General features: G+C 40.6%; 2 protein-coding genes across 3 annotated transcripts; both read right to left on the bottom strand.

Annotated features, from left to right (window-relative positions):
* Positions 1-13,724: 13,724 nt before the first annotated feature.
* Positions 13,725-18,499, bottom strand: LOC131334162 (uncharacterized). Of its 2 annotated transcripts, none has more exons than XM_058369053.1 (2): positions 18,414-18,499; positions 13,725-17,245 (listed from the first exon to the last, which is right to left on the bottom strand). In XM_058369053.1, the coding sequence occupies exon 2, from the start codon at positions 15,941-15,943 to the stop codon at positions 15,158-15,160; it is 786 nt and encodes a 261-aa protein (XP_058225036.1). In that variant the 5' UTR covers positions 15,944-17,245; positions 18,414-18,499; the 3' UTR covers positions 13,725-15,157. The 2 variants fall into 2 exon arrangements, with proteins under 2 accessions (XP_058225036.1, XP_058225038.1); XM_058369055.1 differs by lacking the exon at positions 18,414-18,499 and having other exon boundaries at positions 13,725-15,972; positions 16,031-16,201.
* Positions 13,943-15,152, bottom strand: LOC131332552 (disease resistance RPP13-like protein 4). The gene is made up of 2 exons (XM_058366856.1): positions 14,950-15,152; positions 13,943-14,864 (listed from the first exon to the last, which is right to left on the bottom strand). Exons 1-2 carry the CDS (start codon positions 15,150-15,152, stop codon positions 13,943-13,945), a joined length of 1,125 nt encoding a protein of 374 aa, XP_058222839.1.
* Positions 18,500-22,474: the final 3,975 nt, after the last annotated feature.

Here is a 22,474-nt window from a genome sequence, read left to right as displayed (position 1 = left end):
TGGTCCATGCTTTTGGCATTGCTGGCAACCTTTAGCATACTGAATACAGTCAGCTCGAATATTTGGCCAATAATATCCGTGTCTTTTAATTAACCACCTCATTTTATCACCAGCTTGATGAGCACCACAAGTCCCTTCATGGACTTCTCCCATAATTCTCATTGATTGGTCCTTGTCAACGCACAACAATAATAGACCATCAGACGTTTTTCTATACAAATCCTGCTCTAATAAAACATAATTGATGGACCTGCACTTGACAGTCCTTTCCACCTTTTCATTAGGATTTAGAAGGTAATTCTTTATTGGAATCATCCAACCGTCTGAAATATCGATTACAAACACATCCAATCGATCTTTTTCCCTTTCCAATGAAAAAGGTAGATATCGTTTTTGGATTCTAATTATTTTCTCCGTGTCTCCTTCAGGAATCTTAACTCCTGAAGCTGTCTGAGCCATTTGATTGGCCTCGCTATTTGAAGTCTCAAGATGTGCTGAAAGCATATTTCATCAAAGTTTTGGACAAGACACTGAACCTTTTCTAGTTGCAGGCTCAATAAGGGGTGATTGCACTTATAATGTCCTGTAATTTGTCGGATGACCAATTGTGAGTCCCCAGAAACTTTCAAATATCGTATATTCAAATCTTTTGCTATTTCCAAGCCTATGATCAAGGCCTCATACTCTGCTTGATTATTTGTTAGTATTCTACTTTCATCGAGTTGAAAAGAAAATTGAAACATTTCTCCTTTTGGAGATGTCAGAACAACACCTGCCCCAACTCCATTATCTGTTTTTGAACCATCAAAAGACAGTTGCCAAGGTTTAAGCTCCAAAAGATGTACCTCAAAAGTATCCTCTTCCAAAGGTAGATTTGGATGCTCAGCTAAGAAATCTGCCAAAGCTTGTCCTTTTACTGCCTTTTGAGGCACATATTCAAAGTCATACTCTACTAGCGCTAAAATCCATTTCCCCTGTCTCCCTCTCAAAATGGGTCTAGACAGGATATATTTTATTATATCTGTTTGGGAAATGATCATTACTCTAGCTGGCAAAAGGTAATGCCTTAATTTAATTGCTGAAAAATATAATGCCAAACAAATCTTTTCCACACATGAATACCTACTTTCACAATCATTTAACCTTCTACTTAGGTAGTAAATTGATTGCTCTCGGCCTTGTTCATTATCCTGAGCTAACAGACTTGCAATCGAATGGTGCGTTGCTGATATGTACAACTTCAATGGTTTTCCATTTATTGGAGGCATCAGAACAGGAGGTGTCACCAAAGATTGCTTTAAAGTATCAAAAGCTTTCTGATGCTCTTGTTCCCATCTGAAATCTTTTTCTGACTTCAATTTTAATAATGGGGAGAATGCCATTGTCTTTCCAGATAGATTGGCAATAAATCTTCGAAGGAAATTAATCTTTCCCAAGAACTGCTGAAGTTCTTCTTTATTGGTTGGTGCCTGTGCTTTCAAAATAGCATCAGCTTTAGTTTTATCAATCTCAATCCCTTTTTGATGCACCAAGAATCCTAAAAAGTTTCCTGCGGTGACACCAAATGCACATTTCAAAGGATTCATTTTCAGATTGTAACGCCTCATCCTTTCCAGAGTCTGTTCAAGATGATGTAGGTGCTCGTCAACTGAATTTGATTTTACAACTACATCGTCTATATAAACTTCCAAGAATTTATGCAAAAAATCATGGAAAATTAAATTCATAACTCTTTGATAAGTTGCACCTGCATTTTTCAATCCGAAAGCCATGACCACCCATTCAAACGTCCCTATGTATCCAGGACATCTAAACGCTGTTTTATGCGTATCTTCTTCAGTTATATATATTTGATTATAACCAGCATTACCATCCATGAAGGACAGCATTTGGTACCCTACTGTTGCATCGACTAGCAAATCAGCAACAGGCATTGGATATTGATCCTTTGGTGATGCGGTATTAAGATCTCTAAAATCAACGCATACTCTAACTTTCCCATTTTTCTTTAATACTGGGACAACATTTGAGACCCATTCAACATACTTGACCGGTCGAATAAACTTTGCGTCAAATAAACGTTCCATTTCTTTTTTGACTTGAGGTAAGACATCATCCTTCATTCTCCTTGGTGCCTGTTTAAAAGGTACGTAGTTCTCCTTTATAGGTATTTTGTGTTCAACTAAAGACCTATCTAAACCTGGCATTTCATCATAACTCCAAGCAAAACAATCTTTAAATTTACGCAACAAGTACTTAAACTTTTCCTTTATTTCAATAGGCAAAGCAGCATTTACATATGTGATCTTAGGATCTTCTGGAGTTCCCAAGTTGACTTCTTCTGTGGGATCCTTTACTTGGGCCCCGTCATCATCTAGCTTAGCTGGTGCTGGTTTCAGGTCTGCTAATCCTAACTCTTTCATGCTTAGAGGGCTATCATCAAAAACACACTCAGCCCAATTACAAGAAATAGGCTCATCTGCCTGCAATTTTCTGTCAACAAGAAAAGAAAACAACCTTTTAAAAGTGGCTTTCACAGTAGCCAAATCTTCACACCCTGTATTCAATAGGTTTCTAAACATTAAAAACTTGTTGATCAATCTTGGCAGGCCTTGAAATAATGTTAGGCCTGATAAAATCTTTGCTCAGCTCCTGGAACCCTTCCTTGATGTATTTGAGGAATTGGCTCTCAGTTACCCCAACTTGATTAGATCTGACTTCTGAGTCTTCTATTCTTGTTGGCCACAAATGTTCGTTGTAGAGATCTGCTTCTACGTTGTTAGTCTCTGCTTTGAATGGATGTCGGTCTGCCCAAAAGACCTCCATTCCCGCTGCTTCTTCTTGCTTTAGAAAGATCAAGGCCTGATGCAAAGAAGACGGCACACAACTATTTATATGGATCCAATCTCTGCCCAGTAAGGCATTGTAATTAGATGAAGAATCGATTACGAAAAACGTTGCATTCATCTTCCTATTTCCAATCTGTAGTTGTAAGGATATGACCCCCTTAGCAGGAGAACACCCTCCAGCGAAATTGCCAACTGTAACCTCTGTTGGGATCAGGTCATCATTGGTTTTGTTCAAAACTTTGAGCATTCGAGCAGGTAAAATATTAACTACTGCCCCATTGTCGACCAACACTTTCGAGATAGGTTGGCCATTCATATGCAGTTTAATATACAGTGGTCTTAAATGCCTTATTGAGGCATCATCAGGTGTTCTAAGAACTACAACACTGTTTCCATGTTTATCCGTCCCAACATTAATGGGCTGTGACTGAGGATGCTTCTCTTTGTCCATTATTTTTACAATCGATTGGGTATTATCCTCAACATCGCCTGCCAAATTCATTGGCTGATTTGGTTTTGCCTTAAACTGCTTAGGCAGAACTAAAATCATATTACACTGGTAGTTTATAGGTACTGACCCGAATTGGATTGCGGCCAGGCTTTCTCCAAATGTTGCAGATCTCTGTGGAGACGGTGACGCATCTTTGATCAGGTCTTCCTGTTCTGACCCTTCGTCAAAGAGATCATCATCATCATCTGCCTCCATGAGCTTCTGGAATTCCTCCATTTTCTTCTTTAAGCTCTGCTTCAATTCTTTTTTACCCTTCAGTTGGGCAGTCGACTGGGGAGGATCTGTAGCACTACTCTCTTGCCCCCCATGCTTTTGAATTATCTGCTTTGGGCCACTAGTTTCTCCTTGATCCCGGGTCCATACCATGTTTGGAACCTTTGATGGTTCCACTTTCTCTCTTGGTTCGAACACATGGTCCCATGGGTCACCATAAGCCCTGGCTGCAAACTTCCTTTGAAGCCTTCTTTTCTGTGAACTGGATACCTTAGTGTACCAACCCTCTGCTGGGAACTTTGGATGGCTAAGCGTGCTCCATTCCTCGTGATCATTATTGGGTGGCATTACCATCCTAGGTTGGTGCCATCCACGTCCATAAGGTCCTCTACCTCGTGGTCCAGTATCTCTTCTGAAACCAACACCCCTTTGACTAGGGTATCTCCTCTGATTAGGAAATTGGTACCCCGCCGCCTCAAGATCTTGGCAAGAAGGCACCCCAGGCCTTGCAGGCACGACTGGATGTCCCCTGAATAAAAATGGTCCATCATCTGGCCCATAGCAATGCTCTGACTCTATTCTGTTAAAGAGCCCCGGATCTATACCTTCATAAATCAGTTTGGCTCCCACATAAATTTGAAGGTCATTTCCTCCCATTGTGTTGAACCTCAGTCCGGACTTGGAGAATGCACTTCTCTGATCTTTTTCTGCTATAATTGCTTCCCCATACTGGACTTCATGCCCACACCTAATGCAGAGGTAGTCGTTTGGGAATCTAGAGGTATGAGACTTTGCTGACTCTTCTTCAGTCTGCATGTGATCCTCCTCCCCCTGCGTTTGTTTCGTCACATTGGAACCTAGCCTTTTGGCTAGGCCGGCCGTCACCATGTTCACTTCAATCTTGGGAAAAGGATTGGATTCAATTCCCATGGGATCCTTGTCGCCTTTAGCATACTGCAACAGTCCCTTCTGGATCAAGTCCTGCACACAATTTCGGAATGTAACACAGTTGTTAGTATTATGCCTAAATGAATTGTGCCATTTACAATATTCTTTTCCTTTTCTATCCTTATCAGAAGGAATAATATGCCCAGGACTCAAAGTAACAAATTTTTGTTTCAACAATTCATCAAATATTTGGTCAGCTTGTGCCAAATCAAACGAATATTGTCTATAATTTGCTTGCCCCCCACGCCTATTGGGTTGAGATGAAGGCATATTCATTGGTTTTTCTGTTTTAACCAAAGTGTCACAAATTATAGGGGTCTTTCCAATGACTTGCGCTACATCAATCTCAATATCACCTTCCACATCTTGGTAATATGTTCCTAGAGACGTGTTCCTCAAAAGCTCTTCTTCTTGTAAAATAGCTTCAAACTGAGATGCCCTCATGGAGAGCTCAAACAGATCTTTGAAATTAGATCCATTAAACTGCTTTTTAAAATTAAACTCGAGACCATCTTGAGCTATTCGAACTATCTCGGTCTCTGGCACATTACAATGACATTGATTTCTTAATCTCTTAAATCTAGTTAAAAACTGTTCTGCCGTTTCATTTGGCTTCTGCTTTAACTTAGCCAAGTCGGCAATTGAGACCTCTGGTTCATGTCTAAAATATTGAGCATGAAATTGTTCTTCCATATCTTGCCACGTATGGATAGAATTTGCAGGCAGGCTTATGAACCATGTGAATGCTGTTTTAGTTAATGAATGTGGGAATAATTTTAACTTAAAAACATCATCAGAGCCAAGTTCTCCTAACTGTAGACAAAACCGTCCTACATGTTCAATTGTCGACTGATTTTCTGTACCACTAAAAAGTGAAAGCTCAGGCAATTTATACCCTCTTGGCAAAGGAACATTGTCAACCCAATGTGGGTAAGGCTTTCTAAACATGGGTTTTTCCACTCTGCGTAGCCCTGGTCCGTACACATCTTGGATGACTTCTAATATTTGTGCCCTATTAATATTCATGGGATCTGGGGCTCTAAGGACATTTGGTACATAAGGTTGTGCAAGAGGGCCATTCTGACCGTTCCCATTGCCAATGTTTGGCACATTGTGAACGTACTGACCACTATTTCCATTATTCGGTCCTACTGGCATAGTATGATAAGTATAACTGCCATGATTTGGCAGAGTTTGTGCGGCATTGTATATGTGTTGACCATTATTCATGACACGGACTCCTGTGAAACCAGCCTGAGGACTTTGACTAGAATTTAAACCATGATTCTGACCATTTCCACTACTGTTACCAACTTCATATATAGATGGGACACTCTGGTAAAAACTAGTTGGCTTGATTGTGGACCGTAGAGCAGTTGCTTCAACAAACGGTCGACTGTGCACATTCATATTTGAATCGAATGCTGGATTTGTATATACCTGTTGAGGTGACTGTCTAGGCAGATCTCCAGTTTGCAGTTGCTCATGTACTACACCATGTGCATCCACATCTATGACAGATGGGGGCGTAACTACCCTTCTCAATAGGGTAATCAATTCCTGTGCCGCTTCGTCTTCTGGATTAGACAAAACTTGTGCCAACTGCCTGGAAAGGCCCTGTATATTTGTTGGTGCGCTCAAGCCATTTCCTTGGCTATTTTCTGGCACCCTTTGTTCAGGATGCGCCACGTCAGTTTGGCTTTCTAGGCCTTCATTCTGAGGCTCTGCAGGTCGGTCGCCTTGTTTCCTTGTCGCTGGTGCCATTACTTCCAAATTAGTAATGATGCCCTCCTTCTAGCGCCAAAATTGTTTGTCTATTTTACTGATAGTCGACTAATCGACTAGAGATTGCTAAGTGTGCTGGAAATGTGGGTGTTTGTGGTGGTGGAGTTTGGTTCCTTGCCGTATTTCAGGACTTCTCTGGAAGCAAACTTAATGAAGTGAATGGAAATGGAAGAAGAACAACAAAATGGACTTTATTATCCCTCGGTGTAGAAGTCAAATCGACTATGAGAACACAATCGAACAGACGGTTAAATTACAAGCTACTCCTAGAGCAAGAAATGTAAAGTACAGATAAAAGTAGAAGCCTTTGGGCGATTGATTGGGGGCTCTAAATATCTTCCTTTCTTGTATTTATAGGCTGTTGTCGACTTGAAATTCAAATCATACGGACTTCCCTCCTTCGATTTGAATTAGTTGGCTCCATGCTCCCTATTCTTGCTCCACTATCTGCATGAGGCGGTTACTTCTCCATGATCTCACATGTTTCCAACGTTGTAATTATTTCAACTGCCTGCTTGCATTAACCGTCTGACTTCACGATCCGCATGTGATACAAAATTCTGACACGTGTCCAGTCGAATATCAACCGTTTGATCAGTCCATTTTCCTTAACAGGCTTCATATTGCATTTGCATTATATCAATCGGTCTAAAATGCGTTGACACGTGTAACATTCTGACCCAATCGATTATAATATACTAAATACTAAATTATGGTGTAAACACCCGTGCAGCACATTCTGGCCATCTGGAAATGCATCCGGCGGTCCAGACGCAAACGTACCGAACGGATTTTAAGAAAAGGAAAAAGAAAATGAAAAGGCTGTTTCGATATGGACCTTCGGTTGCACAGGTTCGGATGCGTTGCACGAATACCACGTGGTACCCGATTTGCAACCAAAAATTTCTCGTGTTAGAGACTTTGTTTTGTTTGTTTGCTGACCTCGGTTCTCCAAGTCATTCGGCTCGTTTTACGTAGTTTAGACTTCACCTGTTATATATAGTACTAGTTTCATGTAAGATTTCATTTATTTGTTAACCCCCTCCAGCCTTGGGATTGTACTAACAATTCCAATGACTTCCTAATCTCTTGTTTGGTAATTCAAAACTACTCCGGACTATGAATCTCATGGGATTAACAAGACCCATAACTGAATGTCTGGACTAGTTGGGCACACTTTGATTAATTTCAAAAAAAATGGGATTAGCAAGACCCCAAATTGGGGGTATTAGCAATGCCCCATTGAGACTTAATTGGCATTTGTAGTCCAATTCCAACCCATTCTCGTTACCAATTTTTTCTATCAATCCAATCTCATCATCTAATCCCAACTCAAACGAACATGATATTAATAATCTTATCATCTAATCACATCTCAAACAAGCATACTCATTATCAATCCATTTTAATTACCAATCATAATCCTAATCTCATCTCCTTGCGAATCTTATTCATCTATCACTGTTATCAAATGGGGTCTTAGTATTTTAAGTGGGACAACTAGTCCCACTTTCACAATCCCAATCATTTTGGGGGATTAAGAATCTCATGGGACAACTAATCCCCTCCACAAATGCCGAACCAAACAAGGTATTAGGAATCCCCACTTTCACAATCCAAATCCCCCTTCCAAGAGGGTTATCAAACACGCACTTGGAGACTGACCTTTGATAACACTTAAAAGATGTTTTGAATTGGAGATCTAAAAGGGGATAGAACCATAAGTTCTAAGAGCATCCACAATGTAATAATCAAAATTAAAAGGTTGCTAAAGTTAGCAATATTTGCTCAAAAAAGTGCTCACATTGTAATAACCAAACTTAGCAACCTCTTAGCAACTCATCAAATTTTGACCTTTGAATAACCAAACTTAACAACTTTTACCAATAACCAAAACTCAATAACCAAATTCAAAACTAAAAAATTAAAAAACACCTCACATTAGACGAATAATTTGGTATGGTCGGGTGCGTGATTGGAATTTGTTTGCAATTAGACATAGATGCATTGCGTATTGTGGGGGGATTTTTTATAGGGATACAAAAATAACCAATGTGGAGATCAAGTTTGTTAGGTTTGATTATGAACTAAATGGATAATTAAATGCTGACGTGCCACATTTTGGTTATCGATTTTGATTATTTCCATTGCGGATGCTCTAGGCCTTAACTACCCGACCAACTACTTGGATTATTCACGAGTGCGATGATTGTTAAAAGACACAGATTTTCAAGCCTCGGCCCCTTGATCTGGTTGTAGTGGCTGGCGGGAGGCGGTGGTGGGGCGGCGGTGGTGGGTGGTTGGCGTGGTGGTTTGGGGGGTTTTTCTTTTTTCTTTTTTCTTTTTTCTTTTCTTTTCCGTTTTTTTCTGCCAGATTTTTCTGGTTTTCTCCGGCTGGTTTCCCCAGTCTGGATTGGTACCGGTCGGGTTCTCCCTGATCCGGTGGGTGGTGTTGGTGGGTTAATAAGGTTTTCGTGTTGTTTGCTGCTGTTTCTTGTTGCTGGTGTGGTGCTGTGTGGTGGCTGGACGGAATCGAGGTTCGGTGCTCGTTCCGGTTGCTTGGTGGTACTGCGGCAGTTGAAGCGGAAGTTGGTGGTGACTCAATAAGGCTTTGGGGCATGGCCCTGGGCCATGATTCGTTGTCAGCAGAGGGTGTAATCAGCAAGGGAGGTTTTCTCGGCCATCGGCGCCGTGTGGCCGGTGATCGGAGATCTTGCCCGGGATTCGTACTTCGATCTCCGTGTTCGGAGCCTGTCGTGCCAGCGTAGGCTTGCCGGAGATGTCTCTCCACCCCTTCTGTTCGAGCTCCTGTCGGATCCAGCTGGTTCCTCTCGGCAGGAGGAGGCCGGCGTGCTTGTGGATTCCATCCATGGTGGTCGTTTTGTCTTTCTTGTTTGTTTATTACTCTTGTTTCCATCAGATTGTATAGTTTATCTCCGATAGGGTTTTTTTCAGGCCGGGGCGGCTAGTGTTTAGATGGCTGGCCCCTCGTGTCCCGACCCTTTGTGGCGGTGAGTCGTGCACAGGTCTAGACACTAGTTTTTCGCGGTTTTTATCGCTGCCCCTGGGTCACCTGCGCTTAGTTTTTTCTTTCGGTGATGGTCTGTTGTAGATTCCCTATCTCTGTTCTAGGATGGATTCGCTGCTTTTAGCCTTTTATGGCTGTTATGATATGGGCTTTGTTCAAAAAAAAAAAAAAAGTCCATCCGTTTAGTCTAGAGACAAACGTACGCGGTCAATAAAGTGTAAGTTTGATTTATGAAATGCAACTATAATGCTTTTCTAGCCTTCTGTAATTCATCTAGCTATAGCCAATAAACCAACTCATCGTTTTGTAAAGCCCAGATCAGGCTTATATCGTTGACTTCGATTTTGTTCACCCGGCCTCCCTAAAGGAGAGTTAATATTTGTGGAAACTTTATATCCATCTCAAAGCCAATTGGCAATGAGTGAAGAGGTTCCATATGTTATTAAGTGATCACCCATTCCACTCCCAAGCAATATGGGATTTATTTCCTCAACATCCCCTCTCACGTGCAGCCGCGTTTGAGGTCTGTCACGTGTGGCCACTTTTGGGTCCTATCATCGTGCAGCCTTTTTGCTGGTCTGTCATCACTGGAAGTAATCAAGAATATATTCAGGATCTCATCAGTGTTCTTAGTAGAAGATTTGTGATGAAAGACTTGGGCAATCTTAGTTACTTTCTTGGTATTGAGGATCTTTCCCATGGTCAGAATTTACTATTATCTCAAACCAAGTATGCTCAAGATTTATTGATGAAAGCTAGCATGCAAGACTGCAAACCAAGCTTATCTCCTTCTTCTGTCAAACCAGCTATGGTTGAACCTGACTTACCTATACCTGATCCTCATTGGTACAGAAAAATTGTGGGATCTTTACAATATCTAACTCTAACCAGACCTGAGATAGCTTTTGCTGTAAATGTGGCCTGTCAACACATGCATGATCCCAGGAATAGTCATTTTATTGCTGTCAAGAGGATTCTCAGGTATCTTAAAGGGAGTCTTCATCAAGGTTTATATTTTGTTCCTGGTCCTTTAAATTTAATAGCATACACAGATGCTGATTGGGCTGGGGACTCCACAGATAGGAGGTCTACTATAGGATTCTGTGTTTATTTAGGACCTAATCTGATATCATGGTGTGCCAAGAAGCAGCCAACTATGGCTCGTTCCTCTACAGAAGCAGAGTACAGAGCTCTTGCTCAAACAGCAGCAGATGTGACTTGGATTCATCAGCTTCTGATTGATTTAGGTGTTACTTCAGTTTTACCTCATGTTGTTTGGTGTGACAATCAGTCTGCAATTGCCTTGGCTTCTAATCCTATATTTCATGCACGCACAAAACATGTCGAAGTCGATTATCATTTCATCAGAGAAAAGGTTCTTAGCAAACAAATTTCTGTCCAGCATATTGGCACTCAAGCTCAGAAAGCTGATATTTTTACTAAAGCTCTTTCTGTTGATCGTTTTCAAGCTTTGAAGAACAAACTCATGGTAGTTGTCACTCCCATGAGTTTGCGGGGGGCTGTTAGCAAAACACATTAATTCTGTTGTTCAGTTGATGTAACAAGTGTTGTTAACAATGTTAGTTTGTTAATTAGGGTTAGCTGAGCTGGCTTCTGTTACTAGAGAGTTAGTTAGTAGTGGGCTTGAGTCCTTGAGTGGGACATGACTCATTTGTGACGTCAGTTGTAAAGTGAGGTATATAATCCTCTGATTTACTCTGTAATGGGCATTGAGAAAGAAATGAGAAAGGAATTCTTTTGTAGCACAGCTTTTCTAGGGTTCTTGAGATGTTCATAATTCTCTCGTAATTTCATTCTTTTCTGTAAAATTCCATAATATTACCTTCAAATTTATTGGTTGTTTCGAACTTACAAGTCCGGCCTAGTTTAAACTAGGGAGATTTAGTGATCAATCCACTATAGATATTTCATAAGCTAACAAGTCCACCTAATAGTTTCATAAAGCCACAAGTTCATACAATCCAAACCCTAGGATAACCTATGAAAGTGTCTAAGACCCTAAACCCTATGAAAATGCCTAAATCACTAAAATCCTATAATAGGAAAGTGCACCCTAAAACTATATAAAACTGTCTAAACCCTGGGGTTCCCTACGCTAGGGTAATCTATCCTACCATAGTCTATCCTACCCTATTATAGAAAAGTGAACCCTAAGATCTATGAAAGTGCCTAAACCCTAGGGTACCCTACCTTACTCTTTGGTACCCTAAAATGGACTTGAGATTTTACAAAATTAATAGGTAAACTTGTGGATTTATGAAGTTTATATAATGGACCTAAGATTAATTTTTTATTTTTATATTATGAATGAATTACAAAATACAAATCACATGACACTACATCAATTGTTAGAGCCTAAGATATAATCAAGTCCAACAATTCAACCAATATAAGAAATAAGGACATCGTAGAAAAGAAAAAGAAAGGAAGTGCTCATCTAAGGGAAGAAACACATCGACACGCATGTTATGAGATTCGAACTTCTGACCTCCTGCTGAGATACAAAAGTCTTGGTTAACTGAGCTACTGCTTCTTCTCTCCTATTAGACTATACATGTAACTACACATACAAAGAAAATGATCCACAAATTCGGGGAAACCGAATGGCTTTCCATGAATATGCATGGGAAAACCAAAAGCTTCAGGGAAAACCAAAGGCTTCTCCCATGTCTTGCGCGAACCACATTCGATGTATATGATATCATGTCGAAATTTGATGAATGAACGGAAGACCTTCAGGCTGTCTGAAGAGACCCTATGAATGCCTAATTCATTCACCATCAATTCTCAAATTTCCAACGTCCTCATCCATTGAAATTCTCTTTGCCGATTAAAAATAACATTCACTTTTGTTGTTTGATTTGTGAATTCTCAAAAAAAAAATTGTTTTATCTTTTCTTTCATGGGAACAAACCAACCATAACTGTTCCGTTCGTTCATCGAGCTTTGGCAAATCCAACGTTGATTTTGTCCAGCCTTGGGTATCAAGCTAGTGAATTTTCAATCAACCATGCATTAGCACGAGAACCAATTCTTTTCAGGATGTACTGATCATGAGGGCTCTACTCCCGTCCTAGTATTTATTTCAGGGTATTGTTCAGTAGAAATGTTGTCTTTACGGAAAGGGGAATGCTAGGTACAAAGAAAATGTACCCGGAAATTACCCCGAAAAGGCAAATCAACGGTACAGATGCACTGCAAAGAGAATCTGTACAATTGATTTGTCCTTTTGGGATAATTTCTGGGTACGTTTTCTTTGCACTTAGCATTTTCCTTACGGAAACCCTAATATAGGGTCCATTTTGGATCCCAAAAAGCGATTCAAACTATTCATTTTGTCGGGCTCATCAAGCTTAATTGTCATGAGCACCGAAATGATGATCACCTATTTTAAACTCGGAATGAGCCCATATTGCATGGTAGGCCATTCGGTCCCTACCCCCTACTAGTATCATGCGAACAAACGATTTCTGCATAACTTAATCATCCTTTTAACAAAAGACATTAAAATAGCAACAAAATACGAAGTACATTTTACACGCATGACATCTCAAATTCTCATAAAGCATTAAAATTTAAAACAGCACAATTAGATTTTATTTTATTTTATAAAAAAAGTGAGACTACTAAATCCTCAATAGATAACTAAGTCTCCAAATTTCTTCAACAAAACAAATAAATTTGAAGCACTCCACGTATCTTGTCGTACTCTGTTGGGGTTTTTTTTCCTGATTTTGACCCAGCCTGTTGGGTCTAAATCAGTTCCTCTGTGTGTTTGGAGATGAGGGTCTTAGATTGTCAAGCTGGTGTATTCTTGATCGTATTTTCTTGTAACTTCGTGTAATAAATTAATGAATTTTTATTTTCGCTGAAAAAAAAAAAAATTGGGAGAGGAGCAAGAAATTTGAAGCACTCCATGTACCTTGTCGTACTCTCGACTTTCTAAATACTGGAAGATGGTACTACAATGTTTTGTTGGTAAAGCCGAGTGGTGCTCTTCATTAAAATCCATGTTTGAGAAAATCAATTTAAAGTACAAAATTGATGCGGATAAGAGCAGTCGTACCAAGGAAACATATGTTTCGGGAACAAGGAAATATATGTTTCGGGAACAAGGAAACCTTGTCGTTCTTTTTATTTACGTTACGGAATTGAAACATGGCTTTGTGTGGCCTTACATGTTTGTACCCACAACTTCAGCTATACAAGTAAAACATAAGCTGCGTTACCATGGCGCGAATTAAAGCTTACCAAAACCCAACTTCAACAAAATTCGTTTGAAAAATAAGTATAGTTTAAAAAGGCTAAATTCAGAGATTTGAAGCTCAGGATCGAGGTACTCTCGTCAGTTGCTCTGAGTACCATATACAAAATACAGAAGTGATTCTTCATTAATTCCAACAGAGACAGAGTATTGCAGAGTGACAACCAACTTAACTCCTAACCATGGTTCTAACAAGTTGATAATCGTCATTACTTACATAGCAAACTGATTATAACTAAATATGCTTTACAGGATTGATATGAACAAAGCTGCAACAACATGATTCCTTATTCTCCTCATGTTTATCTACTGGTGCTTCCATTTTAGACTCTCCACACAACCTGGAATGGAAAGGACGATAGCTGAGGGCAATCCACTTTCTCGAAGTACACCAAGTTTGGAAACAATGTACCTACTTCTTCCCAATCCATGCTCAGTTCTCTCAAGAACTTGAGACGTAAGATCTTAACCATCCATTGTGACTTAGACCCCTCTACTTGTATAATTTGCATACGCGAAAGCTTTCCTCCCCTGATGTAGAGTTTCTTCAAGCTGTTGAGTTCACTTGGCTTTATCCAACTGGGCATCGTCGACAAAGGCCAACACCTCAAGTCTAATTTCTCTAAGCCAGAAGGAAGCGATGGGGACACCACACTTGTGTCGATGAGCTTCTTGATTGGCTCTGATTGGGGATCAGGACATGGTGCAATCCACGATATTGCTAATATTCGCAAGTATCGAAACTCTGATAAGTAGTTCAGCTCTCCATTTTCTCCAGTGGTCTCTTTGTCGGCATAGAGGCTGAGTTTCCTCAACTTCCCCAATTTCACCAAATCACCAAGAGTGCACTGCTTAGTTCCTTTCCTTGAGCTAAAAATAATGAATCCCTTGAGAACTCGGAGCTCTGAAAGCGAAGCAAGTTCCTTAGGCATTTCGTCCAGTAGGTAACAGCCGGATATGTCCAAGTGCGTTAGCTTTCTGAGCATACCTATCTCCTTGGGCAACTTCTCCAAATCCCGGCAATATTTCAGGTCCAATATGTTGAGAAGGGCTAATTTGGAAATGGAATCTGGAAGCTGTGTGATTCCACAGATCCCATTGAGGCTCAAACACCTCAGGAGTTTCGCATCGTGCAAATATTTTAAGAAATCTGGGTACTCTGCTTCAATGTAGTTGTCTGTGGAACTACTGCTCCAATTTCCCAGATGAATCACTGCGATGTCCTCCTTCTTTGATAACCAGCGGCTTGGGAATTCGAGGCAATTCTCGTTGATATTGAATAAAGTTGTTGATATTGAATAAAGTTAGGAGCTTGTTGTGATTCGAGAACTTGGATAGATGTTGTAATGACCCTTCTTTAGTTTTCTCCAACCATGCTCTGCGAGAATTGGCAGTGGGGTTGTCGTCTGAATCGAAATCAAAGAAGCCCTTAGTATGGGCTATTTCGAGCAAAGCTGATCGAATATCTGGCTTTACCGAGCATACATTGAAGTCTCCTTTGACGTTTTCTTCGACGGGCTCAACGAATCCCATGGCAATTAGCTCTTCAAACAACGAATCGGCAATCTCCTCCCAATCTCATGAGCGGTGGATTGGAGGAATTCCTCTCCCATCCACAAGTAAGTGGGGACCTTTTTCCTGATCAGAGAATTTTCCGGGAAAAATGAGAAATACAACAAGCTCTGTTGCTGTTGGGAATTGAGGGTATCATAACGTTTTTTAAAATTGACAGAGGTGTCAGTCTCTGGGAAATTTTCACTGCATTTTAGAATCGAGGCTGCATTTTTGGGTATTGGGAGGTGAGAAATGTCTGAAGATTTAGGAGCTAAAGAGGTTTCAAGAGGTAGAGAAATGTGGGATTTTAATCCCGATACCATCTCATGGACTTTAGGAATTGCAGTTTGTAAAACCTCAACAGAGTTTGTTTCTTCACTGCAGAGAGCTTCCCAATCGTAGAGCATCAAAGTTTTGGTAAGAGTGTTGAGGCTGTCTTCCCATTCTTTGAGTCTTTCAAGGGTTTTCTTGATGTTGGAAAGATCTCCGTCAATTATATCATACGTCTCCTGGAGTGGAGAGCTATCACCACTCTCGGACGAACAAAGACGGGGATTGCATTGGGACAGGTAATGAATCAGAGTTGGGATTACCACGTCGTTGATCTTGTGGATTGGCATGATCTGGTCTGTCTGCAGGCAAGAAAGGAATTCAAGACATGTAAGAGGTGGTGTGAAACAAGATGAGGAACTGGGTTTGGGACGGAAAGGAAGCCCTGGCTGTTGTGGTGGTTTAACTTGTTCGGTGGAAAGAGATGAAGAGGATGCCATTGAGTTCAAGAACAGAGGTGTAGTAGAAAGGAGAAACGAAGAAGTCTATCAATAGTGGAGGGGATTCATTTTTACTACTACTGCAAAAGGAGAAATGCAGAAGTCTACCTATGGTGGAGTGGATTCATTTTACTACAAAAGGAGAAATGCACAAGTCTATCTATAGTGGATTCATTTTACTACAGCAACTCGCTGCACTCTGGTTAGAGTCAAAGTCTCCGGCCCAGACAAGAAGGAATCAAAAACAGAAAAAGGAGTATACAGCCAGGGGATACAGCATTACAGCCATAAAGACCATCCACATTTTAGACAATAAAGGACAATTATTAAATGAGGAATACCAAAGACTAATGATTGAGTATATCTCTTCGTATCTATTGCTAAGCATATACATACTAGTACTTTTTGCATACGTTCACATTACAGAGTAAATAAAGGCTAACAATAATGAACTGTTGTGATATCACAGATGTGAAGTAAGTGGATGATGTCATGTTTTGCTCAAGGGTGAAGAATTTGGTTTGAGCTGTGAGGAGGTACCGGCTCATTCACTTTGGGTACGCTTAGGGGCTGTTTACAGTATACTAAATGGACTAAAAGCTCACGTTTTTACAGAATTCTAGTTATTTCACTCTTCTCATATACATGAACTAAAGTACCATTTAGTTGAACAAAAGTGTTAGGATACATGAAAGTGTTCATGTGTCTCACATGAACATTTTCATCTATATCTTTCATGTACTGTATCTACCCTCTTAGCCAAAACAACTTGACTATTGTCATTAGTCTGAAGATAGAAAAATTTAGTGAAAACGCACCCTTAAAGTGGTGAAGAATTGTGAGTATTTCGGTTTAGACTTCGCGGTGCTGGATGTGTGTGATATCTCCATTGTCCTTTTTCCCCGATTTCCTCATCATTCTAGTTTTTGCTACTTCTAGGACTGGTTATGTTCTGGGTTGGTACTATTATGGTTGTAGCATCTGCTAACTCCGTAAATCCAGTTTTTAGAAGTCAACATTACCTTCACCTGCTAACTCCTTTTTCCCAGATTTCCTCATCTCCATCGCTGCTTCCCCTTTCATCATTTGTCCCATCATCGTCATCGTCAACATTATCATCATCGGGATCCCCGTCACCATAATCGCTTCCGCCACCTATGGACATGTAGTCCACATTATGGTCGTCAGAATCACATTAATCATGAACATCATGACCTTCACTTTTACCAGCATCATCATTTTGATCATCAGGCTCTCTCACTCTATTAACAACAGGAAACCTCTCATCTTTGTGCTTCACTTCTGGCAACAAATCATAAGGCAGGGAGTCAGGGATTCAATCACGAATAGAAGCCAACAAAGGCATTTCTCAGCAACTACGCACCAGGACTGACTTCATAGTGCAGAAAATTCTTTCCAAAGCAACAGCGTTAGTATAAGGCTCCGTTCCAGAAATTTTTTTAAAAAATAAGCAGCTTATTTCACATTTTCAAACTCAAAAATAAAGTAAATGAAAAATAATTTTTTAATTTTTTTTGCATCGTATAAAAGATCTCATCGAGATCTTCCAAACAAGATCCATATTGCATATTTTTATATTTCAATAAATTCATAATTTTTGAGCTTGAAATTGCCTTCTTAAAAAATAAGAACTTATTTTCGGTTCCAGAACGGAGCCTAAGAACTTTGTCTCCATTGCAGTAGAATTTGAATCACGGAAAAAAAGACAAGATATTAGCTTCTCATCACTGAAAATACTAAATTCCAAAAAATTACTAATTCTTTCATCAAACTAAGCGTATTAAACTAGGCTCTAAGTGGATCAAAAAAAAAAAAAAAAACCCGGGCTCTAACGATTTCATCAAACTGGCCAACTTGGCAACTTGGTAGCAAAGCAAAAGACGTTCGTTTTGAAAAGCATTCATGAAGTGTTTGCAAGAGTAAGAATTGGAGCATTCAATTCTTTCATAAAAAACTGTAAAATGATATGATAAAGCTGTCAACCAAATCTTTTGGCTTTAATATAAGGAAAAAATGACAGCAAGGGGTCTAAGAAGGCCTAACAGATAAAACGTCGGTTCCAAAACCTTGTTCTACCGTACTCAAAAACTGTACTCATAAGGTTGCTGCTATTTTGAAGTCTCTATGCTATGATCAGAATAAATCCACTTTCTAGTACAGCTAGAGTAATAAAGAAGTGCTACTTCTGTACAAAATTGTGCTCAATATCGCAAAATCTGACACACACACACACACACATATCAAGTTGATTAATACCCTCCATCTAATTGCTGATAAAATGGAGTGGGGGGAAAAAGACGCCTAAGAAAAGAAACCACATTTCATTCTCCTTGTTGTTTCGATTTTCACGGTCGGCAGATACAATAAGGTCAATCACAAATGAAGAGAATAGACTGAGGAACAACGCAGATATATATATAGAGAAAAGGAAAATCTAAAAATGCCGTACCATTACAACCAGGAATAATCTTTCTTGGTTGTAGAGAGAGAGAGAGAGAGAATTTCAAGCTAAGGCAGTTATATAAGAGAGGAGGCGAGAAAAGTGGGGTGAGAAGGGTGGGAATATGAGAGTCATCTGTGGACTTGGGCCTGGGGCTGTATATATTGGGCTTTTCGAGGTTGCGGCGAAAAGAAAACCAAGCTCAATTCCACTGACCTGTAATTTAGTCCATTACATGTTGAATGACCCAATACGACAGAAGAAGCCCATGGAGCATGGGTGCATGCAATTCACGATTCCGGTGATTCTAGAATGAGGTCAATGACTTCTGGTAGCTTAGTGGCTCATGGCTTACTCTCATAGGATTTGGGCGGCCAAGGAGGTCACGAGTTTGAGTAGAGCTAACGAAGCTCGGTTTTGGTCCACTAGCCCTGGTGGGGCAGTAATTGCTATGATTCTTTGGTTCCTTTCAGGGCCTGCCACACGTCAGTAGTTCCTATGATCACGTCCAGAAAAGGATTGTTATGCCCGTTCGCTCCCTCCTCCACCATTTTACTTAGAAAAAAACTAATAAAAAAGAGGTCAAGTGACCCCACTTGTCATGTGTCTATTGACCACATGACACATTAACATTAACATTTTTGAGGAATCATATTCAAAATGAATTTTCAGAAGGAATCATCATTGCTGGTTGGGACAACTCAGCCTAACCTGAGTTCAACTAATCAAACTCAAGTTTATCTCAGACTAAAATTGCTCGAAAGTTGTTTGTGTATTTGTGTGTCTGTAATATAAAGGAATTTATGCTGGACTAATGTTGTAAGATATTGTTAGAACTATGGCTCATATGTTATTGGAGGGTGCGGGGGATGTTGTACGGTAGGGTTCGTACAGGGGTATTTTTGGGATACAGACCAAATACCAGATTAGAGTTGGAATAGAGTCAATATAAATACTCTATGTTGTAAACCTTAATTCATACTGTGATAATAAAGAACAGCAGCCGCTCTCGCTCCCGTGGACGTACCCGATTTTGGGGAACCACGTATATCTCTGTGTTGATTCTTTATTGTTTATACTCGTAAATCGTGTGAGTGTGTGTGTCAATCCTAACAAGTGGTATCAGAGCTATAGGCTGTTTTAGATCACACAGAAGAACGATGTCATCGAGTTCGTCTGTTTCGAAGTTCGATGTGATGAAGTTCGATGGAACTTCGAATTTTGGATTGTGGCAACAGCGAGTAAAGGATCTGTTGGTGCAGCAGGGCTTGTACAAGGGATTGAAGGCGAAGCCAGAAGCCATGTCTAACGACGACTGGGAAGAACTCCAGATGAAGGCGGTGAGTACGATTCGTCTGTGTCTTGCAGACGAAGTTATGTATCACGTGTTGGGTGATGAATCGCCAGCTGGGGTCTGGACTAAACTGGAGAGCAGGAATATGTTAAAATCGTTGACGAACAAACTGTTTCTAAAGCAGAAACTGTTTGGGTTGAAGATGGCCGAGGGTGCTGATCTGATTCAGCATATCAACACGTTCAATCAGGTTCTGAGCGACCTGCAACGGATTGACGTAAAGTTTGAGGAGGAAGACCAAGCGCTGATGTTACTGTGTTCACTACCGATTTCTCTTGAAACCCTAGTTACAACCTTACTTTGAGGGAAAGAAACCCTAGAACTGGAGGAAGTCACTGCAGCCCTTCTGGCGTATAATCAACGCAAGCAACAAACAGAATCGCTGCAGGGTGAAGGTCTGGTGGTTAAGGGGTACGGGGATTGTGGCAGGAAGAATGAGAGGGGTAAATCAGTTTCGGGGCGTGGGAGGTCTCAGTCAAAGAACAGGTCTGAGACCACGTTTGAGTTCAAGTGTTATAGGTGTCATGAACCCGGGCACATGAAGAAAGATTGTCCGCAGAAGAGTAAGGGAACTGATTGGAAAAAGAAGGGAAAGGCAGGGGAGAGGAAAGATGGATCAACTTCTGCAAACGTTGTGGAGCAAGAGTCAGATGATGGTGATATGCTTTCGGTCTCAGCAAGTTCAGATCACATGGCAGATTCGTGGATTATGGATTCAGCATGTTCTTTTCACATATCTCCTATCAAGAAATGGTTCAACACATATAGGTCAGTGGATTGTGGTAACATTCTTATGGGTAACGATGCATCGTGTAAAGTCATAGGAATAGGCACAATTAAAATCAGAATGTATGATGGTGTTGTGAGAACTTTGGGGGATGTTAGACATGTTCCAGAATTGAGAAAGAATTTAATTTCGTTGGGAACGTTAGACTTCAATGGCTGTGGGTATAAAACAGAGAGTGGAGTCATGAAGGTAACGAAGGGTGCTATGGTGATGATGAAGGCTTGTAAAGTTCCTGGTAATATTTACAAGTTGGTAGGGAGTACAGTTGTAGGTGGAGCTGCTGCCACTACAATAGACAATACTGATGATACTATGCTTTGGCATATGTGGTTGGGACATATGGAAGAGCGTGGGATGTTAGAGCTGCATAAAAAGAATCTGCTGAAAAGGGTTAAATCGTGTAAATTGGATTTCTGCAAGTTTTGTGTTTTGGGGAAACAGTGTAAGGTGCAGTTTAGGAATGCAACTCATAGAACGAAGGGAATTCTTGACTACGTTCATTCAGATGTTTGGGGGCCAGTAAGGGTAGCTTCGAAAGGAGGATCTCTATATTTCTTGACCTTTATTGATGATTTTTCAAGGAAAGTTTGGGTGTACTTCATGAAGCATAAGTCTGAAGTCTTTGCTAAGTTCAGAGTGTGGAAAGCTGAAGTGGAAAACCAGATAGGGAAAAAGATTAAGTGCCTCAGGACAGATAATGGGAAAGAATTCAAGAATGGGCCTTTTCTGAAGTTTTGTGAGGAACATGGGATTCAGCGACACTTTACAGTTCGGAAGACACCACAGCAGAATGGGGTGGCAGAAAGAATGAACAGAACCATTGCAGAAAGGGCATGGTGTTTGAGATTGAATGCGGGACTTCCGAAGGTTTTTTGGGCAGAAGCAGTGAGTATGGCATGCTTTGTTATAAACAGGTCACCGAGTGCTGTTTTGAATGGGAAGGTAGCTGAGGAGATGTGGACAGAGAAAGAGGTTGACACTCAGGGTTGAGAGTTTTTGGGTGTCCGGCCTATGTTCATGTTCCCAGTGATGAGAGGTCAAAGCTTGATGCGAAGTCTAGATAGTGTATCTTTCTTGCTTATGAGAAAGGGGTCAAAGGGTACAAGCTTTGGGATTCAGAGACAAAGAAGGTGGTGATCAGTAGGGATTTGATATTTGATGAGGACTCCATGATCAAGGCACATCAGAGGGTTCAAAATTCTGAGTCAGAGGAAGTGAACAGCAAACAGCAGGGCGTACAGATTGAGCTAGAGAGTTTTGATATAGGTGATACTCAGCCAAATGAATAGCTTGATCAACAGCAGCAGCAAAGCTTGGCCGCTAGGAGAACCAAGCGCACTATCAAGCCACCAGTGAGGTATGGGTTTGATGACTTGGTTTCTTATGCATTGACTACTACTAGTGGGGATCCATCTACTTTTCAGGATGCTATTACAAGTTCTGAAAGGGACCAATGGATGGAAGCCATGGTAGAGGAAATGGAATCTTTGCATAAGAATAAGACTTGGGAGTTGAAAGAACTGCCCAAGGAAAAGAAGCCAGTGGGTTGTAAGTGGGTATACAAGCGAAAAGAGGCAGCAACAGAAAAGGAGAGGGAAAAGTTCAAGGCTCGGTTAGTGGCAAAGGGGTATTCACAGAGGAAGGAGATTGATTTTGATGAGGTCTTTTTTCCAGTGGTGAGGCATACGTCAATCAGGATTATCTTGCCATTGGTGGCTAGCTATGATCTGGAGTTAGAGCAGATGGATGTGAAAACGGCATTCCTCCATGGTAATTTGGAGGAAGTCATATACATGGAACAACCTGAGGGGTTCAAGCAGCCAGAGACTGAGCATCTTGTTTGTAAGTTGAAGAAGTCCCTTTATGGGCTAAAACAGTCTCCAAGACAATGGTACAAGAAGTTTGACTCTTTCATAATACGGATTGGGT

The sequence above is a fragment of the Rhododendron vialii genome, chromosome 7a (assembly GCF_030253575.1).
Source record: "Rhododendron vialii isolate Sample 1 chromosome 7a, ASM3025357v1".
NCBI classification, from domain to species: Eukaryota; Viridiplantae; Streptophyta; class Magnoliopsida; order Ericales; family Ericaceae; genus Rhododendron; species Rhododendron vialii.
Note: the sequence above shows the minus strand (reverse complement) of the source record. Positions and strands in the feature narration are given on the sequence as shown.